At 43.4% G+C, this 26,697-nt stretch overlaps 1 protein-coding gene across 4 annotated transcripts in view; it reads right to left on the minus strand.

Annotated features, from left to right (window-relative positions):
* PALD1 (phosphatase domain containing paladin 1) overlaps nt 1-26,697 on the minus strand; it is a 98,422-nt gene that overhangs the window by 11,600 nt on the left and 60,125 nt on the right. For all 4 annotated transcript variants that reach the window (XM_060274899.2, XM_035137654.3, XM_035137657.3 and 1 more), the window contains exons 14-19: nt 25,755-25,934; nt 24,222-24,419; nt 23,293-23,433; nt 22,320-22,391; nt 21,157-21,297; nt 21-176 (exon numbers count right to left, since the gene is read on the minus strand). In XM_060274899.2, the coding sequence (XP_060130882.2) occupies nt 21-176; nt 21,157-21,297; nt 22,320-22,391; nt 23,293-23,433; nt 24,222-24,419; nt 25,755-25,934 (888 nt within the window). The remainder of the gene's footprint in view (nt 1-20; nt 177-21,156; nt 21,298-22,319; nt 22,392-23,292; nt 23,434-24,221; nt 24,420-25,754; nt 25,935-26,697) is intronic.

The raw sequence follows: 26,697 nt of genomic DNA on the forward strand, positions 1-26,697 counted from the left end.
GGTGTTGGAAAAGCGCTTACCTCACGCATCCAAACACTGAAAGGCCTCTGCCAGGAGTCCTTTTTCCCCAAATGCAGGTATGCATTGAACAAGATGAGATAGATATAGCGTTCCAAGTACTGAAGGCTCCTCAGCTGCAATGTCCGCATCTCCTTCTCCTCCTTAGCTGTTTTCCCCTGGAAACAAACAAACAAATAAATAATAAATACAATTGGTTAAGGGCCAACACCGGACAGCAGAACTGCCCTGCAAGTCCCAAAACTAGGGCAGGCCATCTTGCATTTTATCAAAGGAAGCGCCGCAAGGGCAACAGCTCAGGGCCGCTTCTGCCATGACCATGGTGGAGTAAGAGTTGCAGCGGCATGAGTCCTCTTTCCTGTGCTAGGAAGTTGAGCTCTGAAGCTGCCCATCGGATGGGAGGAGTGCCGTAGAAAGGTTGCGAAGGGCCAAAGCTCTTTGGTGGAGCTCATGCTTTGCATTCAGGAGGTCCTAGACTGAGTCCCAGGGTAGGGCTGGGAAAGACCCTGGGGGGCCTTAAATACTTTTGCACCTGATGCCCAAATTCAAAACCATAGACTGGGGAGCTTTGGTTTTCTTTGGGGGATGGGGTGGAACACCAAAAATGGAAGGAAATTAAGAGTCACCCACCGTAGGACCTGACACCCAAAGCGGGGTACTTTGTGGCATTTTGATGAAAGGCTGGGCCTGCTGCTATGTAGTTGTTTTCAACCCTAGTTCCTCTGACATTTAAGAACACTGTGGGATGCTTCAGTCACAGGAGCCCCTCTATGGAAGCAGCTCACAAACTGCTCCATACAGCGGTGTGCCAAGCATGGAAAACAACCTTGCCAGCAGCGGCCTGATGGTCTGGAGAACCTTCTGGCCAGGGCTGCACATTATCCGAAGGCTACTAAAGGGGCAATGGGGCTGGTGTGGGAAGCGACTTGCAAATGTTACAAATTGATGCATACACATACCCAACACACACACAGCAATTTCTGCAACCATGTTGGGGGGGGCTGTATCGTGGGAAACTTCCATTGAAGACTCTAGCTGCAGTCAACTTAGAATGAACTTAGGAGAACCGGCAGTGTTTGGAAGGTGGCTAAAACAGGATGGCATTTAAACTTGGCAGCCCAGGCTCTCATTGAGGCAAACGCTTTCCTCTTTTAAATACAAAGACCCCTCCGAAATAAGTGGGTTTTTTAAAAGCATTGTATGCATCTACTTTCACGTACACATGTGCATTTAAAACACACACACACAAACACAAACACACACCAAGCTATAAACAGTGCCATTATTTTATATAGTGCTTCTATTCCTGAAAGGCTGTGGTGACCAAGAATTAGTCCCTTCCTATCGTCTGTCCCTGCCTTGACCTCAGCTGAGTCATGACCACACAACAGCAGGCACCGAGGTAGAAGCCTGAGGTGTGTTAGGGGGTTTATTCATAGTTTATGGCCAAACACGGAGACCAGCCATCTTTCAGTTCAAAACGACCTCTTAAGCAGCTACTTTGCTATAAGTAGAAAACACCAATTAAAGCGTCATAGAATAGAAACACCACAAAACTGGAAAGGAAGAACCCGAGGGCTTGAGAAAACAGGGCCATTAACTAACACCCTATAGCTGCAATCCTACACATATTTCTCAAGGATTAAGTTCCCATTGGGCTCAGTGGGACATCCTTCTGCGTCGAAGTGCATAGGACTGTCAACTACAACAGTTCAGAAAAGTCAGCTACTCCTCTTTTAACACTCATTCAAGCTTTAGACGCAAGTTAACTTGCTTTTAACTGTATCCAAAGCACCCCAATAAATAAACGACAGCAAATAGCGGCAAACGCTGCCGTTATTTCCTTGTTTTGATTTGGCAGAATTTCACAACACGCCGCTATTTTCACTTTTAAACATCGCTTTGTTTAGATTGCAAATATTAATTGGAGAGGCGAGCGGGTGGGAATGCAGCCTATGGAAATTGCAGTATTCCAAATGCTAACAAACTGACCAAATTTTGGACTCAGACTCGGCACAGCTGGAAAGCAGGCTCCACTGACAGCTACCCAAACTGGCAACAACCCACACGCTCAAGAGACATTTCGTTCTAATTAAACATACGTGCAACATATATATATATATACACACACACACTGTATATTCCTGCGTATAAGACTACTTTTTAACCCAGGAAAATCTTCTCAAAAGTTGGGGGTGGTCCTATATGCCAGGTCATATTTCTTATACGGCGAGTATATCCCAAACTCTATATTTTAACTGGAAAAGTTGGGGGTCGTCTTATACACCCAGTCGTCTTATACGCCGGAATATACTGTGTGTGTGTGTGTGTGTGTGTGTGTGTGTGTGTGTGTGTGTGTGTGTATTCCAACTGCAGCACAGCAATGCAACAACTTTTAAGAATCCCAAAGCAGAACTGTTACTCTGTGATCTCTTGTCTTGAAAAATTAATGGACCTGCGGGATAGCTGCCAGAAGATTATCATAAAGAATCGGAGGAAGAGGACATGAAGCTCATTATTAGTAGCAACCTGATCCTACTATGACTTTCCCCATTTCAGACGGCTGCCAGGTCCTTCTTCCACTACAGTGTCTATCTGCCCTGAGTTCTGCCTGGCTTTTAAATCATTACATTTCAGCAATCTTGTAAACAGCCACTCGTTTGTGGTGAGCAAGAATTGCTTTCAGGCAACCAAGCAGAACTTTAAAAATATAAAATAGTTCTTTTTCTTTCTTCCTGACCACAAATTGATTAACCTTTGTGTGAGAGAAGCGGAGCTGGTAAATAAATAATAATAATAATAATAATAATAATAATAATAATAATAATAATTATTATTATTTTGGTGGGCTGGTACTTTTCATCCATTTGGGTTAATTCCTTGTGCTTCATCTATCTCCAGCACAACATTATTCACTGGCTGTTATTCTTCATTTTCCACTTTCATTGCCAATTTCCTTTTTCGGTAAATGCATTCATTTATTACACACACATATATAGATGTATATCCTGGCTATATATATATATATCCTGGCTTTTTCCGCAGAGCTGAAGGCGGGGTACGTGGTTCTCCACTCCCCAATGCTTTTAACCTCACGACTAAACAAGCAGAAGCCGCCCTTGGAAAAAATGCAGGAGGTATGCAACCATTCCAATGCCACTCCATTGCAGAATTTCAAATAAACTGCAGAAAGATGGTTCATGCCAAAGCTTCCTATGCATACTGAGTGTGAAGTAGGTTCTGGTGAAAATTTGTGAGATTTTGAAGTGGTTCATTCTTGGACTTACATCCCTTGAATCATCTGCAGCTGATTACCAGCAGCCAATCATGTGTGAATGCCATTGGGAAAAACATAAGCTTTGAGTACAAAAAAATCAGTGGTGGCCATTACAAAATCTGTGGATATGTGCATATTTCGTCTAGACTTGAGGCATAAAGTGATCCCAGGTAAACCACCTGGGTCACACAAAGGAACATGGGATGGAACTGTCAAGGAGATAAAGAACTACAGAACTTTCAGAAATCACCTGAAGGCAGCCCTGTATCGGGAAGTTTTTTTAATCTCTGATATTTTATTATGTTTCATATATGCTGTAAGTTGCCCAGAGTGGCTGGGGAAACCCAGCCAGATGGGTGAGGTGTGTGTGTGTGTGTGTGTGTGCGTGTGCGTGTGTACTAACTGCCGCTTTAAAATTCAGATTTGGCTTCGTTAAACATCAAAGTGAAGATCCGCTTGCTCTTCTTCTGCCGACTGTTCCTTACAGTCCACTGCTCCAATGACTGTGAAAAATACACAGCTTTTCTGATGAGCTAAAAAATGATCTAAGCAATCCATAAGACAAAACTAAATGATTAAGTAGAATCATAGAGTTGGAAGAGACCACAAGGGCCATCCAGTCCAACCCCCTGCCAAGCAGGAAACACCATCAAAGCATTCTTGACATATGGCTGTCAAGCCTCCGCTTAAAGACCTCCAAAGAAGGAGACTCCACCACACTTCTTGGCAGCAAATTCCACTGTCGAACAGCTCTTACTGTCAGGAAGTTCTTCCTAATATTTAGTTGAAGCTTCTTTCTTGTAGTTTGAATCCATTGCTCCGTGTCCGCTTCTCTGGAGCAGCAGAAAACAACCTTTCACCCTCCTCTATATGACATCCTTTTATATATTTGAACATGGCTATCATATCACCCCTTAACCTTCTCTTCTCCAGGCTAAACATACCCAGCTCCCTAAGCAGTTCCTCATAAGGCATCGTTTCCAGGCCTTTGACCATTTTGGTTGCCCTCCTCTGGACACGTTCCAGCTTGTCAGTATCCTTCTTGAACTGTGGTGCCCAGAACTGGACACAGTACTCCAGGTGAGGTCTGACCAGAGCAGGATACAGTGGTACTATTACTTCCCTTGATCTAGATGCTATACTCCTATTGATGCAGCCCAGAATTGCATTGGCTTTTTTAACTGCTGCATCACACTGTTGACTCATGTCAAGTTTGTGGTCTACCCAGACTCCTAGATCCTTTTCACATGTACTGCTCTCAAGCCAGGTGTCACCCATCCTGTATTTGTGCCTTTCATTTTTTTTATTTTTATTTTTGCCCAAGTGTAGTACTTAACATTTCTCCTTGTTAAAATTCATCTTGTTTGCTTTAGCCCAGTTGTCTAATCTGTTAAGGTCATTTTGAAGTGTGATCCTGTCCTCTGGGTATTCGCCACCCCTCCCAATTTGGTGTCATCTGCAAACTTGATCAGGATGCCCTCAAGCCCATCATCCAAGTAGAGTAATACTAAACTCTGTATTGTCTTGAGATAAAATGTGCCAGTACCCAAAAGGATAAAACCATGAGATCAATTTTAAGACAGAGTTAAGCGACTTTGGAAGGCAATTTATATCACAGTTCACAGCATTCCAAAGCTGCTCTAATTACACGTGGCGAGACCTCAGACATGCAATCTGCCAAAGAGGTATCTCTAGAGAACATCCCAGTCAGGTTGGTGGTCTTAAAAGGCTGGTGGTTTCTGGCATATGATGGGTTGGCATTTGGAATATGGTTTCTCACTATTGCTGCAGGTCGCTTCTTCTTAAAATAACCAGCACATAAAAATATTCCCATTTCCCTTCAGAAGTCACACTTACTTCATTTAATGTTATTCATTCTCAGCAAAGAGAAAAGCTTGTCAACTGGCATCCAAAAAGAAACCCAAAAAGTTCTCATCAAAAATACAATGAATGTGTGGACAGTCCATTCAGTTTTTTCCTAGGCACAGCATTTGTGAGCTGCTAATCACAGTGGTATATCAGCCCTAGAACATGTCACAATTAACTCATTTGATTTTGATTTCATCCTGCTTATGATTGGGACATTCTTCTTTGGCTATATCCAAGCAAAAAAAAATAAAAAGGTGGAAAAGTGCAGCCTCAAGTTCTCTTTTTTTATTAAGCTTCATCATAAACCTTTAACATTCGCAGCTTCTCAGCACTTGAAAGAACAGAACAGTATTGACTTGCATTCAGATTTAAAATCTTTCCATGGACACAAAGAAATGGTTTGCTTCTTTCCAAGCAATACTTACTAATCCTTATGTCTCTATGCTCTTAGTTGTGTGGGTAACCCGTCTCCCCGTCCCCCTGCCCCCCCCAAACCCACCTTCTGACCCAAATATCCTATCAGCTATATATTCTCCCACGCCCTTTGGGGATCTGCATGGTTACACACCCACTACTGCTTCAAAAGGGTCTAGTGATAAAGGTTCAATTTCACACACATCCATATCTCTTAAGAATTACATAAACACCCAACTCATCTCCCGAAGAAACAAACAAAAATGCCAAAAGTCCATTTAAAATATATGGTTTCTATGCTAAGCAAAAGTACAGTTCTGACATGCAAAGCATCGTGGGATGCAGAGGCAAGTATTAAATTTCCCTTCTATTTGTAACATTTTTTTTTTTAATGAAGGGATATTTCAAAAAGAGGGAATGGTTGAGATAACCATCATTCTTAAATTTGTTTGTGGGTTTGTTCAGGATAGAAGGAAGGAACTTACAAGGACACCCAGTATGCTTCACAGTTAAGAAGATTTGCACTTGAAAGTCCATATCCCACCCAAACCAAATGGCTCCCCCTTCCGAAATTAAACAATATTCATTCAAGTAGCCAGCCACATTTAAATAGTGTGAAAAGAATTTAACTTGGGGAACATACAATTCCAATCTACAATCTGACTTTCCCTCTCTTCAACCAACCTGGCTCTAAGTGAGAGACAATTTGCACAATAAAAGCAACAAACAATAAAATAAAATAAACAATAAAAGCAACAAACAATGAGAACAGAAGGGTGGGGAAGCGAAATCCTGCATTAAAGTAATCTTCTCTATAAATAATAAACAAGGAACAGTGTGTGTGTGTGTGTGTGTGTGTGTATGTGTGAGGGAGGGAGAGAGAGAGAGTGAGTGTGTGTGTGTGAGTGAGTGTAGCTGCATAGTTAAAACCAATCTTGATCCACAGTCATTAACTACGCCATTTGAGAGTAAAACATGTTAATAGAACTTGGATCAAAGAAAACACAAGTTCAGTTTGGTGTTGATTTGCTGTGCTTAGCTAATTTTTCTTGCCGAAGGAAAAGGATCTTACAAAGAAGATTCTTACAACTTTATTATAAATAGAAAAGTTAGATGATTTATTTAAAGAATCAAAAGGGGGGGAGTCAGGCAAATAAAATTTAGGGCCTGTACTTAGTGTCTTACTATTATTTCTGTCTGCTAAAGCCATTTGTTTCTCTAAGCAGACAATCTGTCTGCTACATACTAAAGTTATATATCTCCCTCTCTCTATTCAAAAGGGCTGGAAGCCATTACAGTCCAGTAAGGGCCTTACTTCTCCCCCTACCAATGAGGCCCTCCAATCTATCACTCTAAAAGTACTTTGGGGAAAGTGTAGCTTTTTATGCCTTATCCACTAGCAAGATAAAGATGCTTGGTAAAAACTTCTCCAGGGAACAGTATATTTTCCATGTAAGCTTCACACTTGATGCTGCTGAAAGCTCCTACTTGAGTCAGAGCTTATTCAATACTTCGGCCTGTTTTCTCAAAAAGCACTCTCCCCGGCCCAGAAATATTAGGGGAGGGGAGGAGAGAACAAAGGAAGAAAATGTGATGATCTCAGCCAAGCTATGGTATGTGCCAGTAGCTCAGATGCAGCTAGACAGGCTCCAGATGCTGGTTGAAGATTAATGCCCAAGTTCTATTTGGGTTTCAGTGTAATCGAGGCAAGAGGTTTCACCAGCCGTGTTTCTGCAGGGCAATGTGGTGCCTGTAGCTGGATTAGCTTTGGCGTGTTGATTTTGCACAAAATTCTCCGCTCTTCAAATAGGAATGCTTAGCTTTACATAACAGGGCTTATTCTCTTCACTCTGCAGGGCCAGAGGTGGTCACTCGTAGCCAAAGAAATCAGTGTGGAGTTAGCAGGCAGCAGACCCCTGAAGAGACAATGGCCACCTTCATATTGCCAGCCTGGATAGCTTGGTTGGTTAGAGTATGGTGCTGATACCACCACGGCTGCAGGTTCGATTCCCGTATAGGACATCTGCATATCCCTGCATTGCAGGGGGTTGGATCAAATGACCCTTAGGGTCCCTTCCAACTCTACAATTCTATTCTATATGCCACCTAAGCTGGACACCAAGGTTTGCATCCTCCATGGTACCTAGGGCCAACGAAGTCATCTAAACAACTGGCACCATCTGTCTTGCAGCAGCATCCTGTGTCACTCCCCAAAATGCTTACTGTCCTCTCATCTTAGATGGGCATTCTCAGAAACTTGCAGCAGGTCGACGATGAATAAAAGCCCTGAGTTGTTGGGATGTGCCAAGAAGTTCCAAGACCTTTGGTTTGTGGGAGCTTCTCAATGGCTCTCTTCATCCAATGGGGGATATCTGTAATGCAACTTGGTTTGCTATGCAGGTGTTTTTGTTTGTTTGTTTTTGCTGTGGTGTGCCACATTCATTTTGATGCATCCTTACAGCACCAAAGTTCAGAATTTATAAAAGTCAAAGAGAGTTTTGTTCGCTGACAGCTGGGCTGGGGGCAGCTCCATCTTTGGATAAAGTTTGGATTGGCTGGGGTTCTAACCTGATTCTCTGCTATTTCTTCCTCTCCCAGCAACCACTTTGCCTCATCCCTACACTGGTCAAGATCGCAGCCCCACCCACAATTGGGAGGCTTTTTGGGGGGGGGGTGTCACTGACAAACACAGAGGGAAGGTCAGGACAGTAAAATTTACTCCCATGATTTTCCTTCTGGTAACTTATCTTCGTATCCAAGCAGGGAGTTTCCATCATTTTTGCAAGTTTGGATTGCCTGTAGCCATCAGATAGGAAGCAACCCCAAGAGAAATGGCACACAGCCACCATCTGCTATGCTTTTAGCCACTGCATTTTCAGCACTGATTGCAAAGGCTGGGGGTTCCTTGCCTGGCAGAAGGCCAATGCAGAGTTTACATTTGGGGATTAAAATTGGTATTGGTAAGACATTCCTCCGATAAGCGCTTTAAAGTGAAAACAAAGCAAAAAGATGTGCCTATGAGGGGACTGTTTTCTCTATGGGGCCCTAGTCTCAAAGTCCTGCAGGTGTTAGGGGCATGGCCATTTCCAGCTGAAGGTGCCACACAGTGAAGTTGTATGGAAGCAGACAGCATGCACAGAATTTGGCTCAGATTTGCAAGTGGGGAGGAGGATGCCACAGCAAAAGTGGGCTTGGCAAGTGTCCACAGCACCGCATTAGATGCCAAACTGTGCCAGGTTTCACACAACCATTACGAGGCACCTGGAGGTGGGAGTCATGTCTCATCGCTGGGTTGCAGATAGGGAGCCGAAGTGCAAATCCTGGCAGGATTAGAACTAGAGGTGGCTATATTGTTGGGATAAGATTCATAGTTAAGTCAGCTGCAGGCTAGGCTCCAAATCAAGAATCTGTTGTGGCCTTGGCCTCAGAGGAGGAGGAAACAGCCACATCTGGGTGGACTTAGACCACGTTGCTGATGCTGGCGTTTCAGAGCCAAAGGTTGGTGCTCACAGAACCGGAGGCTGGTGGTTTGGAGCCTTCAGAGCCTGAGCCAGCACAGATGCTGTTCCGTGATCTTGACTAATCAGAAGAATCAAGCGCTTCCACCTGATGAAAGTTGCAGGGAGCATGCCAGAAAGGAGGCCACAGAAGGTGCTTGTATGAAGGCCAAGAGGTTGGGCTCTTTAAGAGCCACCATCTCTTTAGGTTCAGGGGCTGGACCTCGGGAAATAGGGGCTGGAGGAAGTGACTTACACAAAGCCTCCATTCGCATCTAACCTTCACCAGGGCAAGTTGCTCGTTTGGAGCTATCCGTGGTGCTGCAACCAGTAAGTCTGCCTTGTTCTCATGGGTACCTGGTACATATAGATCAGAAGAGTAGGGCTGGAACATGACTACAGGTACCCAGGCAACAGCACAAGGAAGTGCCCTAATGCTGGCAGACCAGTAAAGCAGCAGGCAGGCAGGAGCAAGGGCACAGTCGGGCGGGTTGCCCACACAGTGCCTCAGGTCTCATCTGTGGAAGTACTCTCTCTCTCTTTAATTTAATTTATACCCCTCACCTCCAAGGAGCCCAAGGTGACATACATAGTTCTCCTCATCCCCCTCTTTACCCTCACAACAACCCTTTGAGGGAGGTTAGGCTGAGAGTGAATGACCAGCCAAACTGAGCTTCACTGCTGGTGGGAGGATTGGAACCCTGGTCTCCCATGTCTTAGTCCAACCCTCTAACTACACCACCACACTGGCTCTTTGCAGGTCCGGTTAGAAATGTTGGGGTGCCTGGAGTGGTGAAGCTATGCTGGAATCTGGGAGAACATTAATGTGCCACTGGTCTGTTTGACTATGTATCTTTGTATGGCTGACCTGTATGCACTGGCCAAGGAGTCACAGGCACATGCTGCAGCTACTGCTGTCTAAGAATATGGTCTAAAAGGCTCAGCAAATAATATTTATTATGGAGCTCGGATGGACATAGCTGAGAAAGAGTTGCTTGCAAGGGGAAGAAACAAGGGCACCGCCAAGCTTTCTGCATCTGAACAGGAGCTGGGGGTAGTTTAAGTCCAGAGCAAGACTTTAGGTCTGCACAATCTACTTTATGCTTACTACAAAAACCCTGAGGTCTATTAGCCAGAGCCAAGTAGCAAGGCGCGAGGCCAAAACCCACTATTCCCTGTCAGACGAGACGAGCTGCAAATAAACATGTAGAAATCAGCACCTTAAAACTACAGCAGGGAGTCTACAGCTTAATTTGTGGGGCAGAGAGAAGACTTCATTGTTCATTTGCTGAGAATCAGAAACTCTTGCAGATTAACTATAAATCTACCAGTACTTCCTGGCCTGCCTTCATCCCACCATTAAACTAGTTTAAGCCTATCAAAAGCACAAGGTTTCACCAGCTAGCCTGCCAGTTCTCTTCTGAGCTTTACAATTCCAAAGCAGAGATTCTCGAAAGGATATAAGGCAGCCTCCCCTGTAGACAATTCCTAGGAGAGGAGGGTATGAACAAGCCCCCCTCCACAGCCCAAATTTTGCCTGTGGCTTGACTGAAATATGGGTGGTTACGTTAACCCAACCATTCTTGCATCAACATGGAACCAAATTAAATAAAAGCCACATGAGGTTTATATGTACTTCTCACTTACATCAGCTTCCCCATTTTATAAAATGTGAGCGAATTTTAAATAAGTTGCATAAATAAAGCATATCCTGTATTCAAAAAGCTCAAGTCCAATTTGTCATTTTCTTGAACGGAAGTCAGAGGACTACATATAAATTGAGATCCAAGCTGACAGGAAGCAGATGACATTAATGTACAAATTATGTTTCAGTTTCATCCTCTCAAGAGTGTTATACACAGATGTCAATGGGAAACTCTCATTTAATTGTGCCTGTCTGTCCTGGTGTGTGGCAGAAGGTTTTTTTTGGGGGGGTGGATGAATCCCTCCTAGTTAGAATTTAGGAAACTTGCTTGATGTGGAAGTCCAACTCAGCAGGGATTAAGGGGGGGAGGACCGAAAAAATGACATTGCGACCTAATCTACAGGCATGCACAATAGGAGGCATTCAAAATATGGTGCTGATCAATTGCTCCATCAAACTCAGCAGGAGGTTCGCCATCAATAGCAATTTAAAATCAGGATTGTGTTGCAGACCACTGCCACAGACACCAGTTATTCAACTCCGTCCTATGTAACTGAATAGAACATGCAGAAAGCCACTAGAGCTTTATTTTTAGGACACTACTTTAAAAAACCCACATCCTAAAAAAATATCCTAGAAGCCACCGCAAATCCACTTCTCTGTCTAAATCTACCACTTAAGTTATTACCCAGCTACACATTATAAGCTCTGGGACAGCCCAGTTTCCCTGCATAGTGCTCGGAATAAATACAACTGCTAAAATCTGTTGCCCGGTTCACAGAGGAACCCATGCACATTGAGAAGCCTCCAGGTGGCTGCAATAGCTTCCACATATGACAGCTGCCATAGTCAGTTGACAATGCCTCCAGCCAACTCTTTGCCAGTGCCACTGGTTGCTCAGCCTCCCTCCAGCTTCTTCTTGGATTGCAAAGACGGCAATAGCTGCAACATCCTTATTGTTCTCTACTGATCCAAGTCATAGGAGCCACCAGGTGTTGACTCGGAAAGTCACTGAGAAAACCTTAGCCATCTCATAGAGCTACGTGACTTGCAAGAGGCTTGAATGCTCATTTGTAGATGCTGTGTAAACTTGTCCTTAAGTTGAGTTTCTTCTCTTCACCTCCCATATCTGAGTACTCCAATACTATTACAACATTTTCTTGCTGGGACAGTGGGATTAAAAAAAAAAGGAAATCTATTGAATATGCTTCATGACACATGACACACTTTCCCCCTTCCAATACCCCCAACTGAGTCCCCTGGGTTAGGCACTAACAGTCAACCTCAAGGAAACTGCTCACAACGTGGTGAACAATAACAAAGAAAAAACAAACGAACTTGTTAGCAGGAATATATAAAAACAAAAGAAGCAGTCGACACAAGATTACTGAGGTTTAGCCTCTAGCACAACAGTAGGAAACAAACCCACTAACTCAGCCCTCTCCTTCAAGAAAAAGCCTGTGCAGAAAGTTAAGCCTTCAAGCTGTTTCCGGAAAGCCTGCAGGGCCATTTAGGATCTGCAGGGAAGAACATGTCGTAACCCACCTGTGTGGGGTACGTTTTAATGCCTTTATTCAAATGCTAGGGATTGGAGTAAAGCTGCTGGACAAAAACATAGCAGTTCCATTACCCTGGCAATAACAAAAACAATCCGGACAAGATGAAGTAAGCTAATCCAAATTTACACACAACCTGGAAATCGTGGTCCTCTGATGAGGAGCCTATTCAACAACAAGCTGTTCTCCTGCCAAAGACACACCTGGTGCCTAAACAAGCACCTCTTGCAACTCTGCGTGGCAAATATTGCTCTTGCCACACAAAAGCAGGCCATATGAACCTAATATGGGTGGAAGAAGCAGACTGCATTTTTTTTGCAGTTTCCTTACTAGCAGCTTCTTGGAAGGCTCGGTCGGCAATAAAAACCCAACGTTCACATAGATAAACGCCATATGCAACAAGATGATCCACCTGGCAATTTATTTATCTCCCTCCCTTTGCAAGTTTTGATGGTGTGGGCAATGCCTGCAAAAAGTCATCCAATCGCTGTTTAGGCACCGTGGCATGTGAACCATGAGGTTTACTTGGAAGGAATGAAGTACAAGCATGCATTAAAAGAAAGAAAGAAATTGACATAGAGACTTGCAAACAAGTTACGACAAACCGGGGATATTCTCCAAGGAAATCTGCAGCAGTTTACACGAGACAAGAAAAGAGGAGGGGTAAAGAGTAATTGTTTCTAATGTGGCAGGCAAGGTTGAAGGGGCCACATCTGGCTGTGATCAGGTCGCTGGTACAAGTCTCGAAGAAAGATGGGAGGACCTTGATGGAGACTGAACCTTTGAGCAAGAGCCAGTTTTAGCAAGAGAAAGGCAGAGATAACAATTGCACCCACCTCTTACTGCTTTGGACGAATATTTGAAAGCAAGTTGGCAGCCAAAGACCCATTCCCCTGCTGACCTTTTGCTGAACTCGCTGGGCTGGAGAAAGGGAGCTTTGTGCCAATACCGTGGCAAGGCTCGAAGGCTGTCATTTTGGAATTTTGGCACGTGGTTTTAAAAGGCACCTGAATTTGTGTTAAAAACAAAGCGGGGTGCAGGGGTATGGGGTGTGGGGAGACCTTTAAAATCCACCAGTGTTTTAGGAGAGAGCCAAGGGCATGGTATTCTCCTCTGTCACCTGGAAACCATTTAGTACAGAAAAGAAAAACCACTGCTGTGCTAAAGCAACAACAACAACCCCACACATTCCAGGCCCCAGAGTCAGCTTTGCTTGATCCTTGGGGTGAAAACAGCAGCAGTTGAAGAGTGCAAAGACAACCCAAAGCAGCCTGATTGGAGCAACGCCTCCTCTGATTTAGTACTGGGCAGATGTTAAACATTTCCACATTTGTACATAATAAACCACGTTGGGTCTCAAAGGACCATATCGCTTCTTGTCATGCTAAGTATCGAACGGAGGCTTAAAATGCTTACAGAAACATCCAAAGCAGGGCTGGACTGAGAGCCCTTGCTCTATTTCGGAAACCTTTTCCACCAAAAAGCAGACAGCTCTCAACTATTTCCCAGCAACAGTTGTAAAAAAGGTTCACCTGGTTCATTAAGTTGAACTTCAGACTCAGGGGCCAAATGCGCCCTCCCAAGCCTCTCCACCTGGCCCTTGGGAAGAAGAAGAAGAAGAAGAAGAAGAAGAAGAAGAAGAAGAAGAAGAAGAAGAAGAAGAAGAAGAAGAAGAAGAAGAAGAAGAAGAAGAAGAAGAAGAAGAAGAAGTAGTTTGGATTTGATATCCCGCTTTATCACTACCCGAAGGAGTCCTCAAAGCGGCTAACATTCTCCTTTCCCTTCCTCCCCCACAACAAACACTCTGTGAGGTGAGTGAGGCTGAGAGACTTCAGAGAAGTGTGACTAGCCCAAGGGCACCCAGCAGCTGCATGTGGAGGAGCTGAGACGTGAACCCGGTTCCCCAGATTACGAGTCTACCGCTCTTAACCACTACACCACACTGGGACACTCCACAAGCCATGCCCCCTTCTCCCCAGCCACGCCCCCCCCCGGCCCTGCTTTGCATCCTCCTTGAGTGATTTTGTCTGGCTGGAATGTTATATTTGAATCCTGCTTCCTGCTTGCCGGGATGAAGGACGTGTGTGGAAATTACCCTTCTGTATAAAACTATATTTTATACATTTATTTATCCATTGCTTTGCCCACTTTTGCCTCTGGAATTTCCACCGCTTGCATTTGGCCCCCAGAAGGTTACTCAGAGAGCAGCATGGCCTTCCGAAAGTACTGTTAAAGGTTTCCCACCACTGATTTACACTGTCCTTTCTTCCTCAACTGGCTTTACTTCGCCTCAGTGATGATATCATCACAGTCAACTCCAATTGAGCAGTAACAGGTCTGTGATGCAATCACATGTCACTCCATCGTGACATGGCCTCTTCTGTGTTAAACTCAGAAGGAGAAAGAATCAGTATCTAGAGAGAGAGAGAGAAAATGCTAAAGCTAAAGCATCAGTGAGGAGGATGAGAATAAATGGTGAATATTCTCAAATGCAAGTTTGTTTTCCCTGGGAAATATCTCTGCACACACACTGCCACCCAGAAGCAGTATTTTTGGACTGAAAATGACAACAGGAGAATATTTAGAGCAGCCCTATATACAAGTCTCCCTCTACTAGAACAATTGAGGATTCACCGGGAGACCAATCTTGCCTATTACACATATGATGTGGAATTTAAAAATTCCCTGACCTTGGAACACTGTCATCACAGCTGTGGCCTAAAAATGGACTCCTGGATGTAGCCAAGAGCAGCAATCTATAAATTTTGGGATGGAGGTTGAATCCTTGGGCACTGGATTCATAACATCCAAGTTAATATTAATTTTGATTTCTAGCCCATACTAATATTAAGGCAACCAGTAAAAGTTGCCTTATTGCTTCCGTTCTTCACTCACCAGAAGGTATGTGAAGGGCTTTCCATGTGACAGAAGCAATTCCAAAAAGATAACCCCCCCCCAAATGAGCAATGGTGTAGCATATGAACTTCCAAGGGAGCCCTTGTTAAGTGACAATTCCCTTAGACTTGGCCACACACCTCGGCTGTGAAGCAGTAAATGTAATTTTGGTAACAAAACCATTTTTTCCATAGAGTTTCTTCCTGAAAAGAAATGAGACAATTTTCTCCACAGTTTAACCAGAGTACCAAATTCCATATAAAGTGATTCATAGCCATTTGCATATAGACTATCCATTTTATTTGATATTTTAATTTCAAAATATCATATTGGTCATGATTTTCAATTATAGTAGAAAATCAACTTTGTCTTTCTTTAATTTGATGTTACACTTATGCAAAAAAAAAAATTGTTGCTTCCTTATTCACTTTATAGCCTGCCAATAACCCTTATTCTACTAGCAGCAATTCTGTAGCTGCCAAGATAGTTCATGGCTCACTGGCCAAATTCCTGGTGAATTGCTTAGTGCCGGCTGGTTGCTGACCTAGGTTGGCCTTGATCTGATCCAACAAAGCAAAAAAGTGCATACTCAGGATCACTTAGCACAGATTAGCTATTCATTAAGAGCAGGCATCCCCAAACTTCGGCCCTCCAGATGTTTTGGACTACAATTGCCATCTTCCCCGACCACTGGTCTTGTTAGCTAAGGATCATGGGAGTTGTAGGCCAAAACATCTGGAGGGCCGCAGTTTGGGGATGCCTGATTAAGAGAGTCCAAATACGCACTCTTTTAAGTTGTAAATTAAAAAACAAAACAAAACATCAGCACATCTTGACATTTTAGTCCTAAGAAAAGCATAAGGAGAAGTCTTTATTCCATATTATCAGGGGTGGGGAACCTGATGAGACCCACCAGATGTTGCTCAAGACAACACACGCACCATCCTTGACCATTGGCCATGCCTGCTGGGGTTGATGGGAGTTGGAGTCCAACAACATCTGGAGGGCCATAGATCCCCAACCCATATAAATAATGCTACTAGTACCTCTAACAGAACAAAAGTCAGGCCATGTCACAGCCACACTGGAAAATCTAGGAGAGACAAGTTTCTGATAACACAGCCTGTAACCGAACAGTTACAGGAGCTGGGGCAGGAGATAATTTTCCGTTTTCCGTTGCAGGCTGCAAGCACTGCTGAAACTCTCAGCACGAGGCGTTCTCTGCAATCCTGACCAGGATTTTTATTTTATTTTGAATTAACTTCAAGGTGAAGTTGCCCTCCAGAACAACTCTTTTTATTTATTTATTGTTAGTTCATACAGACACCAATCCTAAATACTGAGCTCAGGCTGACATTTTCCCCCTGCAAAGGCCCTGGGAGGTATATGCTTGTTATTGCTGAAACGTTTCTGCTTTCCTTTTTTCCCAAAAACACCACGTGGTGCAGGGTTGATTCGAGGTCACTGGAAAGAGGACTCTTTTCATGAGACGCAGGAGAGGGCTACCTGCTTATGTCCCACAGCTCTGTATTTACATTTTATACCGCCCAGGAAAACCTGAAAAACTTAAAAGGCACAGTGCTCTCAGCATCGGTGCGGCAGCAAAGAAGCAAACCTGGCTGCAAAAAAGTACGTATTGAAAGATATGCCCTCATGAAGATTATAAATCCGAGAGGGAGGGGGTGGGCTGTTTTAAAACTCTTTTTTAAAACAACTGTTAAGTGTTACTAACCATACTAGAGACTTTCACATGTAAAAAAAAGATTCTGTCCTCCCGGTGCCCTGTTCCCTTTGTATTCAAGGGGATACAGTGGTCCCTCGACTTACGAATTACCCGACATCCGAAGTTTTCGACTTACGAACGGGACAAATGGCCACATGCTTACGAATTTTTCTACATCCGAATGGAAACCGTTGGCGGTTTTAAATGTGGTTTACTCGACTTACAAATTTTTTAATGCCGTTTCCTCGACTTACGAATTTTTCCGAATTATTTTTTTCCTATGGGAATCCGCTTTTCGACTTACGAAATTTTCAAATTACAAATGTGCATTCGGAATGGATTAAGTTCATAAGTCGAGGGACCACTGTAATGCCTTCGCTGGATCCAGCCCATCTACTTCATAGGTAGTGGTAATTCTGGGAGCTCACAAACAGCACTGGAAGGTGATAGCCACCCCATTATTTTTCCTGCCCACCGGCTATTCATGCATATGCCTTTTAACATGAAGGTTTCTTTCTGTTGCCACGGTTAATTTATCTGCAAATACGTGGAACTGCCCTTCCTACGATGCATTCAGAGTGTTACACTGTAATGCAATTATTGCCAGGAATGGTTAACAGATATGGTGTTGTTGTTTTTTCCCCGTAGCAAAACAATAAAATAAAAAAATTCAAAGCCATCTTTGTGGCATTTCCACCTATTTCACATGTTAATTATGCGTTATAGACCTTTAGTGCTTTCGGCCACAGAGATCGTTGATAAAATATTAGTCATGCATGAATTAAATTAGCGCCAATTCCACAAGGGCAATTCGGGAGTTGAGACACGATTACGGTACATGTATTGCTCTCCAGACCGACTCTGCACAAGTCAGAAAGAAGAGCCCATAGCTCAGAGGAAATCCTCCGCATACAGAATCCTCTGCATACCCAGGACTGCACTATACATATCCTAATTTAGGGGATGTGTGGTACCCACACACTAGTAGACCATTGGCTGCTGCTGCCAGCTCTGACAATACTGTACTAAATATTTGCTCAGGATTAGGCAATGAGACGCCTATTTCAGCCACCTTTTCCTTCCTTTCCAATAGTTGCTTAGAAATCAAAGTACAAACCATTTCCTAGGTGAGGAAATGCCTGCACACAGCCTAGCACATGCAAGGATCAAATTCATTGCTAGTTTTAGTAAGTCTTGCATGGACTGTGCTACCAAATGGGGAAATCCTCCACCAGCTCTCTATGAACAAATGTGTGTGCACTTTAAAAAAAAAAAAAGTTCACAATCCAGAATATGGAGAAATTAAAACAGTTTGTTTGCTTTTTAAAGAAAAGTGTGCACAAGATTGACAGTGAGATTTTAAAACACACCGTGATAACGTGGTTTTGTTTTGTTGTTTTTTTTACTATATCATGCAATAATGCTGTGTTCGTAGCCTTTGAGAGTGCTTGGCTGTTGAAACCTGCCATCTAGTGGGATTTTCCACTCATTAAGTACACCCAAAAGCTTCACATAATGACAAAGGCCCACAGCTGTAAAAAGGAGAAGAGCTGTATTCAGGGATAAATATTAGTTAGGATGCTGAATTTCATTTTTATTAACTGAAGGAGTATTAAAGTAAGTATTTGTTATGTACTGAGCTGAATCCTGAGCTGAATCCTAGAACAATAGGATTCAGAATCAGCGGGAGCTACCCAATCCAACTCCAGGTGGAAGTGAATCCGCAACCTGATTGGCCTGCTGGAGCAGCCAATCAGGCGGCTGGCAGAAGTGAATCTGCTACCTGATTGGCCTGTAGGAGCAGCCAATCAGGCTGCAGGCAGAAGTCAATCCACAATATAATTGGCCCACAGGTGTAGCCCTGAAGTAGCCAATCACGCAAGGCCCATTGTGTAAATAATGTATATAAGCAGATGGTTTTGGGAAAAGAGCCATTCTTCTTCTCCTCTTCTCCTTGATGACTATGAGCTGAATACAGAGCATGAAATTCACTCTCGACTCCGAGTACATTTCAGTATTAAAGCAACAAGGTCTTCAACAGGACAAAGATCACCCACCTCCACATTTAAGGCCCTTTTCACCCCCCCTGCCAGCTATAGGCTCTTGCTTCTCATAAACCTTAGGCACACTAGCGGAGGTCAATGTGATCTACAAACTAGCCCACATCTGCCAAGAACCACAGTTCCCCTAGAGCTTTGCGGCTGAGGCAGGAAAGCCAAATTTCATTCATCTTGAACTGCTGGGCTTTTGATAGCAGGGAAGTCAAACAGGGTTTTCCAGACAGGGTAATGGGGAAAAAGACAAGCCAGTTAAAAAAAGGGGGGGGAGACACACAGGCTCAGTTCTGTGTCTGCGATACTGCACAAGGTCTCTTTTAAGGACTAGCAGAAACCACCCTATATGCAAACAGCTTGAAGCTGTGTGTTGGGTCTGGGCAGTGAATGCTCCGAACATTGGCTTCCTAAGCTAGATCTTGGATCTGATTCCCATATGCATGTACGTTTATTTCACTACAGGAGGCAGAATAACCATGAAGCCTGTTTTTAAAAAAGGTCTGCGTTTGGGATTGTGTTCTGAGACGACATGAAATTTCCCCTCTGCGGTGTTTACGTATGTGAAGTAATAATGGAGTAAAATAAAAATAATTTCATGCACAATGGGTCATTCACACATACAGGGCAACAAGCAGCAAACACGTAAATGTGAGCCATCTCTAAACTGGAAGGAAAACGAATGTCACACTGACTCAGTATCCTGAGCTTTCTAGAGTGGTATGAGATTCCTCCTATTATTTTTGTTTGGATTTTTGCAGATTTCAGAACAGCATCTATACATCGTATCAGAAAATCCAAAGGCACTCGGCTGCCCTCTGTTGGCTTTGGGTAAATAATGAATTCTGTGACCTGAAGGCTAGTTATTTGGCTAATATATAGTACCATTGCTCGGTATATCAACAATTGCAAACAGCTTCCACGCAGGTTAGGCTGTCATGGGACTGGTGTCATGTTTGCAAACAGTGAGCCACATTGTTCGGCATTCTTTAACTGGTGTCAGAGTGCCTCAGGCTTCAATGACCCCAGGGAGGCAATGGTGCTGGAATCAGTGATCTCTATATATTAACACAAAATCACGTATGTGATAGCATGTTTTTGTTTTTTAAAAAAGCTCCTTTGCCATCCATGAAATATCATGCAAAAAAAGCCTCACAAGAACTTGTACGCAAGAAGTGCCTTTCCAGATATATTTTTGCAGAGGACGTGCAAATGTCTGTGGGTGGGTGGGTGTTTGATAGCAGTATGATTGTGAGCACTAGCGCTGGTGCACATGATTGCTGTAACCGACCAGCACCTCTGGTGGAAACAAGCAGGCTTTGATGTCCTTTTTATAGAAAATGCAAATCAGGGCACGTATCCTCCACGGAAGGATAGCTTCTGGGTAGATAAGAGAGCTCCTTGCCCCCTTTCCCATGACTACAAAAGCCAAGAGTGACAAAGCAAAGTATCACTTGCGGAATATACTAAGCTAAATATGAGAAATTATGTAAGCTTGCTTAATGCTTATTACTGATAAATAACAATAATAATTATAATAATAATTTTTTATTTATACCCCGCCCTCCCCAGTCAAAACCGGGCTCAGGGCGGCTAACACCAATAAAATTACAATAAGATATAAAAGAAAAGAAAACCACTGGGCCCTGGTCTCCTGTGAAAGGGCGTTCCACCAAGTCAGGGCCAGTACTGAAAAGGCCCTGGCCCTAGTCGAGACCAATCTAACCACCTTATGGCTTGGAATCTCCAGCCACAGAATTTGTCTAGGTGTGGAATTTCTTAACAGTCCTGAACACAAGTTTGGTAGAAGGTTCTGCAGCAGGGGGCCAGACCCTCCCTGCCCCAGCTATAACAACATGTGGATCAGTCAAAGACGAGCTCTCTGAAACCGCAGGCAAACCATTTCCAAATGAAACTGCAGCCCGTTCCCCACTGACTTGCCCACTCAGCTCCTGAGATCAGCAGTTGATTTCTAACTAATCTGAACAGACAGCAAACACCCTTTGCTTCTTGATGTCTCCGTCCTCTCCCTGTTGTACTCCTCCCGCCATCTCATTTGCACGTCCAGCCCTGCCCATTGAAACTAATCGCCAAGTATAAACAGATCCATGTCTGTCTTAATAGCAGAGTGAAATGGTAAAGAACAGAGGGAGCCACCAAAGGTGTGTGGAAATTCAAACCGCATCCATGGTACGCATTTGCTAGGCTTACCTGTCTGTAGGTGCATATGATGATTTCCCTCAAGTGATAGTGCATGGGTGTCATCGTCTCACTCACGGTATCCAGTGCCATATCTACTTCCTTCTTCATTCGGTGTCCCTCCGGCAGCATTTGCACTACCTTCATGACCACCTGGCAGACAAAAGCCCAGCTTCACATGAAACCTTCTCTTTCACAAAGAGCAAATATTAAGCTGCTGAAATTTTCTTCTGGGGAAGTAAAAAAGGGAAATAGCTTGCCCCCCAAAGACCATTTCTGGCATTCTGTTCCCTACTAGTTTTGTAAAAACACCACATAAGGGACAGAAAAGTAGCCTTGATGAAGACAAATGCCAGTCTCAAGAATGTACACTTAGCTCCGACCCTTTAGGTCCCATTAAAGCAGCCTTGCAAATAAGCCCACAAAAGTTACCAGCCTGCAAAAATGCCTTACTGACCTCCTGGGTATGGTAGTATAAACCCACCCAATAGCATGGAAGATGTGGATCATGCCAGATTCAGATCAGCACTGACAAAAGATTCTGTTCCTCAATATTTTGTTTTTGTCCCTTTCTTTCCTGAGCTGCAAGCTAAGGCGGTGCCGAGTTGCACCCAATATTGGGGCGCATGCATAATGTCACATGTGTGATGCCCCCCCACCCAATCCAGCCAGGCCAACTTGTCCCACCATCCCACACCCATCCACTGCCAGCCACCTTACTTTTCTGAAAAGGATGCGCAGGCGAAGATGCTTCGCCCTGCACGTCCCTGGCAAAGATCGCCTGTGTGCCTTCTGAGAAGGTGCTCTGTCGATCGTCAAAGGGACACATGCGTCGAAGATGCTTCACCTTGCCAGGTTCCTGACAATACTCAAAAGGATATGGCAGGGCTAAACATCTTTGTCCTGGTGTGTCCTTTTAAGGTTCACCACATTGGGGGGGGCCTTCTTGAAAATATGGGGGGTCCCCGGAATTCAGCTACTGCAGAGGCAGCAGGAGAGATGTGGCAGAAACTGATGTCAGCAGCAACCAAGCAAGATGGGAGATCACCTGTGCACTCAGGTGCATTTGTGGTGATAGTGCTGATTTATTTATTTGTGGTGGTTAAGGCTGCCCTTTCAGAAACATTACCTTAAGAATATTCTGCCGCCTAATTTTAAAAGTGGAAGATACGCACCTCAAACTCTCCTTTGGTGTACTTGGCATCAGGCACGCTCACAATTTCATCTTCAATCATCTCAGGGATTCCCTGAAGCACCAAGAAGAGGAGAGTTAGGTTTGATTATTGAGCAACACAAGAGAGAAACCATAACAGTATCAAAGAATTACTAACTGCAATGTATGACTGCTTATGAAGTTAGTAACATGCCATGTAAGACACAGGGAACTGTGAATATTGTAGAATTCTGGCACTTTTTACGTTCTATGTTTTAGAAAAGGTATCATTCTTTTTAAAATGTATCATTTATCCATTATTTCTACAGTATTTATGTATCTTGCATAGGTTAAGAAAATTCCTTTAAGTCCCCCGCAAAAAAATATTAAAGTGGTTTATGTATGTAACAACAGCAGCTAGGATTCTTTATGTGCAGAAGTGGCAGGAAGACGTTCCCATGAGAGAAGGATGGATAAGCAAAATAGTGGACTGTGCAAAACTGGGGAAAATTAACAGCAAAATTAAGAGAATCTAATGATGAGTGTTTTATGGAAGAATGGATGCCTTTTTCGGACTACTTAAAGAAATATTATAGTACGATGAGCTCGCGAGCAGGATTTGAGCTGTGAGCAACAGGAGTATTTAGATTATAATACTGTAGTTTTGATTTTAAAGATAGAAAATAGGGTGCAACGGAAGGGGAGAAACACCAACTCCAAGAAAAATGGGATGGGAAGCCAACAAAAATAAGAGAAAATATATTATTGTGTCTTGATTGTATATGTTAAAAAAGCTGAAACTTAATATAATGGAAAAAAGACTAGTCCTTAATATTGTTCTGCAGAAGCCGAGAGACTTTTAACACCAAGAAGATTTAAACCCTGGGCGCTGCACACATTTCAGGAAGGATTTTGCCCATAATATCAGGTACCCCTCCCTGCAGAATCCCAGACCCCTCACAAAGTGGGACATGGTTCTCCAAATTAGTACATACGTTGAAATGCCAGAGGGTGAGGACAGCAATGACCATGGCTGTGGTGGTTCTTCCTCTGCCACTATGGCAATTGAACACAAAGGCTGTGCGGGAGTCTTCGGCTAGAGCACCCTTCATGGCTTCCAGCAGCTGGTCAAAGTCCTACAGGTAGCACACAAAGGGCATTTGTGAGCAGCCTAGTCTTTCTCAGGTGTGTGTGTGTGAGTGTGATTTTCATAAGTGCTCAGTACTGTACTCACAGCATGTGCCAAATGTATGTTCTGTCCCTCATAAGGCCTTTAGGTGGCAGCAATGCACTGATGTGGCAAATCCACTACAAACAGACCAGATTTTAATCGCACTAAGTTGCTGCAAAGGGATGCTAAACAGCACCTAACTAATGCATACTCCGATGCCTCCTTTAAGGAAGCGTACACAAGGTTTATTGTGGGGGACGGGCTCTCCCCCACCCAGGTGCCGAGCAGCCTGAGACTTTAGTTGAGTCATGTGAACTGTGTCACAAAATTGGGAGAAGTGCAAAAACCACAGGACAGCGGCATTTCATGAAGCACAAATCAGGTCTGTTTACTTAAAAACACGAAGACTAGACAAAACCCCTGGGGGCATCCCTATTGCAAAATCAAGAGGACGGGGCAAAGGGGGGTGGGAAAAAATAATGGCTCTTGGTTTTTGTCGAGCTGAACAAATGGTCTTAGGGAAAAACATTATGTGTTTTGTCCTAAGACCATTAATTATTTTTCCACAAGAGGCTTCACTGCCTTGCCCCCTACCCACCTACCCAAAAAAGAAAGGCACCCACAAAAGGCTGGGCTATTCAGTAGAAGACTAGCCAAGCGGAGAGAAAGGTTGCTTAACTATCAGCCATCTTAAAATTCTCCATGTGGGAGAAGGGAGGGGGAGAGATATGGGGTCCCTTGTGTGGTGCTTACCTTTTCCTTAGGAGCACAGAAGTCTGGGATTGGAACCCGTTTATACGCCAACCCCTGGCAGGTGCTCTTGTGCTGGTTGAAGATCTCCTGCATGGTCAGGCATGTCTTTAACATTTTCATCTGCTTCTCCTGCTCCAGATAGACCTCGAGCCATTTCTGGGATTTTAGCAGGTCATTCTTCAAAGCAGATTCGAGTTTCTGAAGGAGGGAAGCAATGAGGCCAAACCAACAAACAAAAAGGCTCATGAGGAATTACAACAGTTAACTATGTAATTATCACTTTTCGTTTCCCTCTGGCCTCACTTACTTACGATTCCCCTCCCCACAAACCTTGTGTGCCTATTTTTCGTAACCGCATGCATCAGACAAAAAGGAATGAGGTCGATGAAAGCCGGTGCCATTAATAATAATGAATTTTAAAAGATGTTTAAATTGGTGCTCCCCCAAAAAAACCCCAAAGCCTTTTTGCTAGGGTTAATTGAGACGGAGGCTCCGAAGAAGCTGACTACTCTTTTTATGCATGCAACAACCGCGACCAGAATTCTATAAGTGCAGAAATGGAAAAAGGAAGAGATTCCAACACAAGAAGAACGGCTTGAAAAAGTAATAGATTGTGCTGAAATGGCGAAAGTGACTGCAAAACTAAGAGACCCAAATGATGAACTGTTTATGGAAAACTGGAGGCCTTTTTATACTGTTGAAGTATTATAGTGATATTAAATCATGAGCAGGACTCGAGATATGAGTGGTGGTGGGGAAAATATAAGATAGAGTTGGGGGGGGGGGTTGATAATAAGCATAATACAGCAACCAAGGAGAAGAACAAAAGCACCAGGGCGGGAAGGGTGGGAAGTCAAAAAAGAAATATATAAGAGAATGGTATATTGTATGTGAAGTAAATTTGTTTAAATCTTTGAGAAACAATAAAAATCAATTTTAAAAAAAGAAAGGTGATCAATTTAAGGCTTCGAGGTGCTCCAAAGTGGAATTAAAAAAATTAATGGAGTGAGCCAATATTACTTTCAAACTCAATTCTTCTGATAAATAATGCAGGGGGAGAACAAGCAAGGCTGGCATCTATTATTTCTAAGAAAGAGGATCGACCAGCTCCCTATGGAGACACAAGGCTTAAATCTGGAAAAGACAGCAGTCCTTTGTGATGAGCACACATTATTTACTTGCATGCATCAAAATGCCACCATGGATGCCCCCCCCCACCTGTTCACTCCTGCATCATAACAGTTTAAAAACCAGGGCTTGGGGTGGGGGGGCATAGCAGTTAGCCTGTCACACCAATACAACAGCCACAATGAAAGATGCAACATGCCATTAAATGTAAATACATAGTAAGAATCTCCTTGTCGGATACTTTTTAACTGCACAGCATCCTTAGGAGCACTATAATTTTTTCCCAATTCATGCAGAGTGGCTGCCTGTTGTGAAATGCTAACTGCCCCAGATCAACCCAAAAGTTTCCCAATACTTGCCTGGTGAAGGAAAAAAAAGAGAAGTTAAAAGCGCCTGAGATCTCACCTCCAGCTGTTCAGGTGACGTTGCAGGCACTGTAATCTGCTGCTCCAGGTTGCCAACCTCCCGGACAGTGTAGGTTTGCTCGTTCCCTTCTAGGACCACATCTTCACGAAGATTGACCCACAGGATATGGGAATACTTCCTCTTCGTATCTGTCAGGTAGCTCAAGACATTCCCGATAGCCTGAAGAAAATGAGTAACGGTGGTCTTGTAGTAAGGTTAAAGCTTACTGGGAAATGATATATAATGAATTGAAAAGGATGTTTAAAAGAACGTTTGTAAAAAACAAAACAAAAACCCAGAAGCTTTTCTTTCACGAATTATAGTTATAGGGACAGAACGACCGAAACTTCATAGAAACTTATTCATGTATGCTTCTACAGCGGCAAGAATGTTACTCACCCAAAAATGGAAAGAAGCAGAAGTCCCAGCAAAGGAAGAATGGATACAAAAACTTATGGAATATGCAGAAATGGCGAAACTTACCAGAGGCATAAGAAACCAAGATAACAAACTTTGTATAAAAGAATGGAAATGGTTTATTGAATATTAACAGATTAAATTGTAAACAGATAAGAACACTGGCAGGATTGTTGTAATAACCTGCAGTTTTATAAGAGTAGACATTTAAAATAGATGAATAAATGAGCAAATTAAGTTAATTTGGATATGCAGAAGATATTAAAAATAAGTATAAGGAACCGCAGAAAGAGGGGGAAGGAAGACAAGTTTTGAAATGTTAAAATGATTGCAAAATTAGTGAAATGCATAAACCTGAAAAGCAATCAATCAATCAATCAGAGAATGAGTAACTACAATCATGCCTGCATTTATAAAGATTAAAAAAGCAACAACCCTACAACTGGTTAGTTGTGTGACTGTTTCTCAAGGGCTCTCTTTTGTTTCCACAACTTCACAGGTGGGGGGAAATCTGGAATCTCCACTC

This window comes from Zootoca vivipara, chromosome 5 (assembly GCF_965207765.1).
Source record: "Zootoca vivipara chromosome 5, rZooViv2.hap1.1, whole genome shotgun sequence".
Taxonomy (NCBI): Eukaryota; Metazoa; Chordata; class Lepidosauria; order Squamata; family Lacertidae; genus Zootoca; species Zootoca vivipara.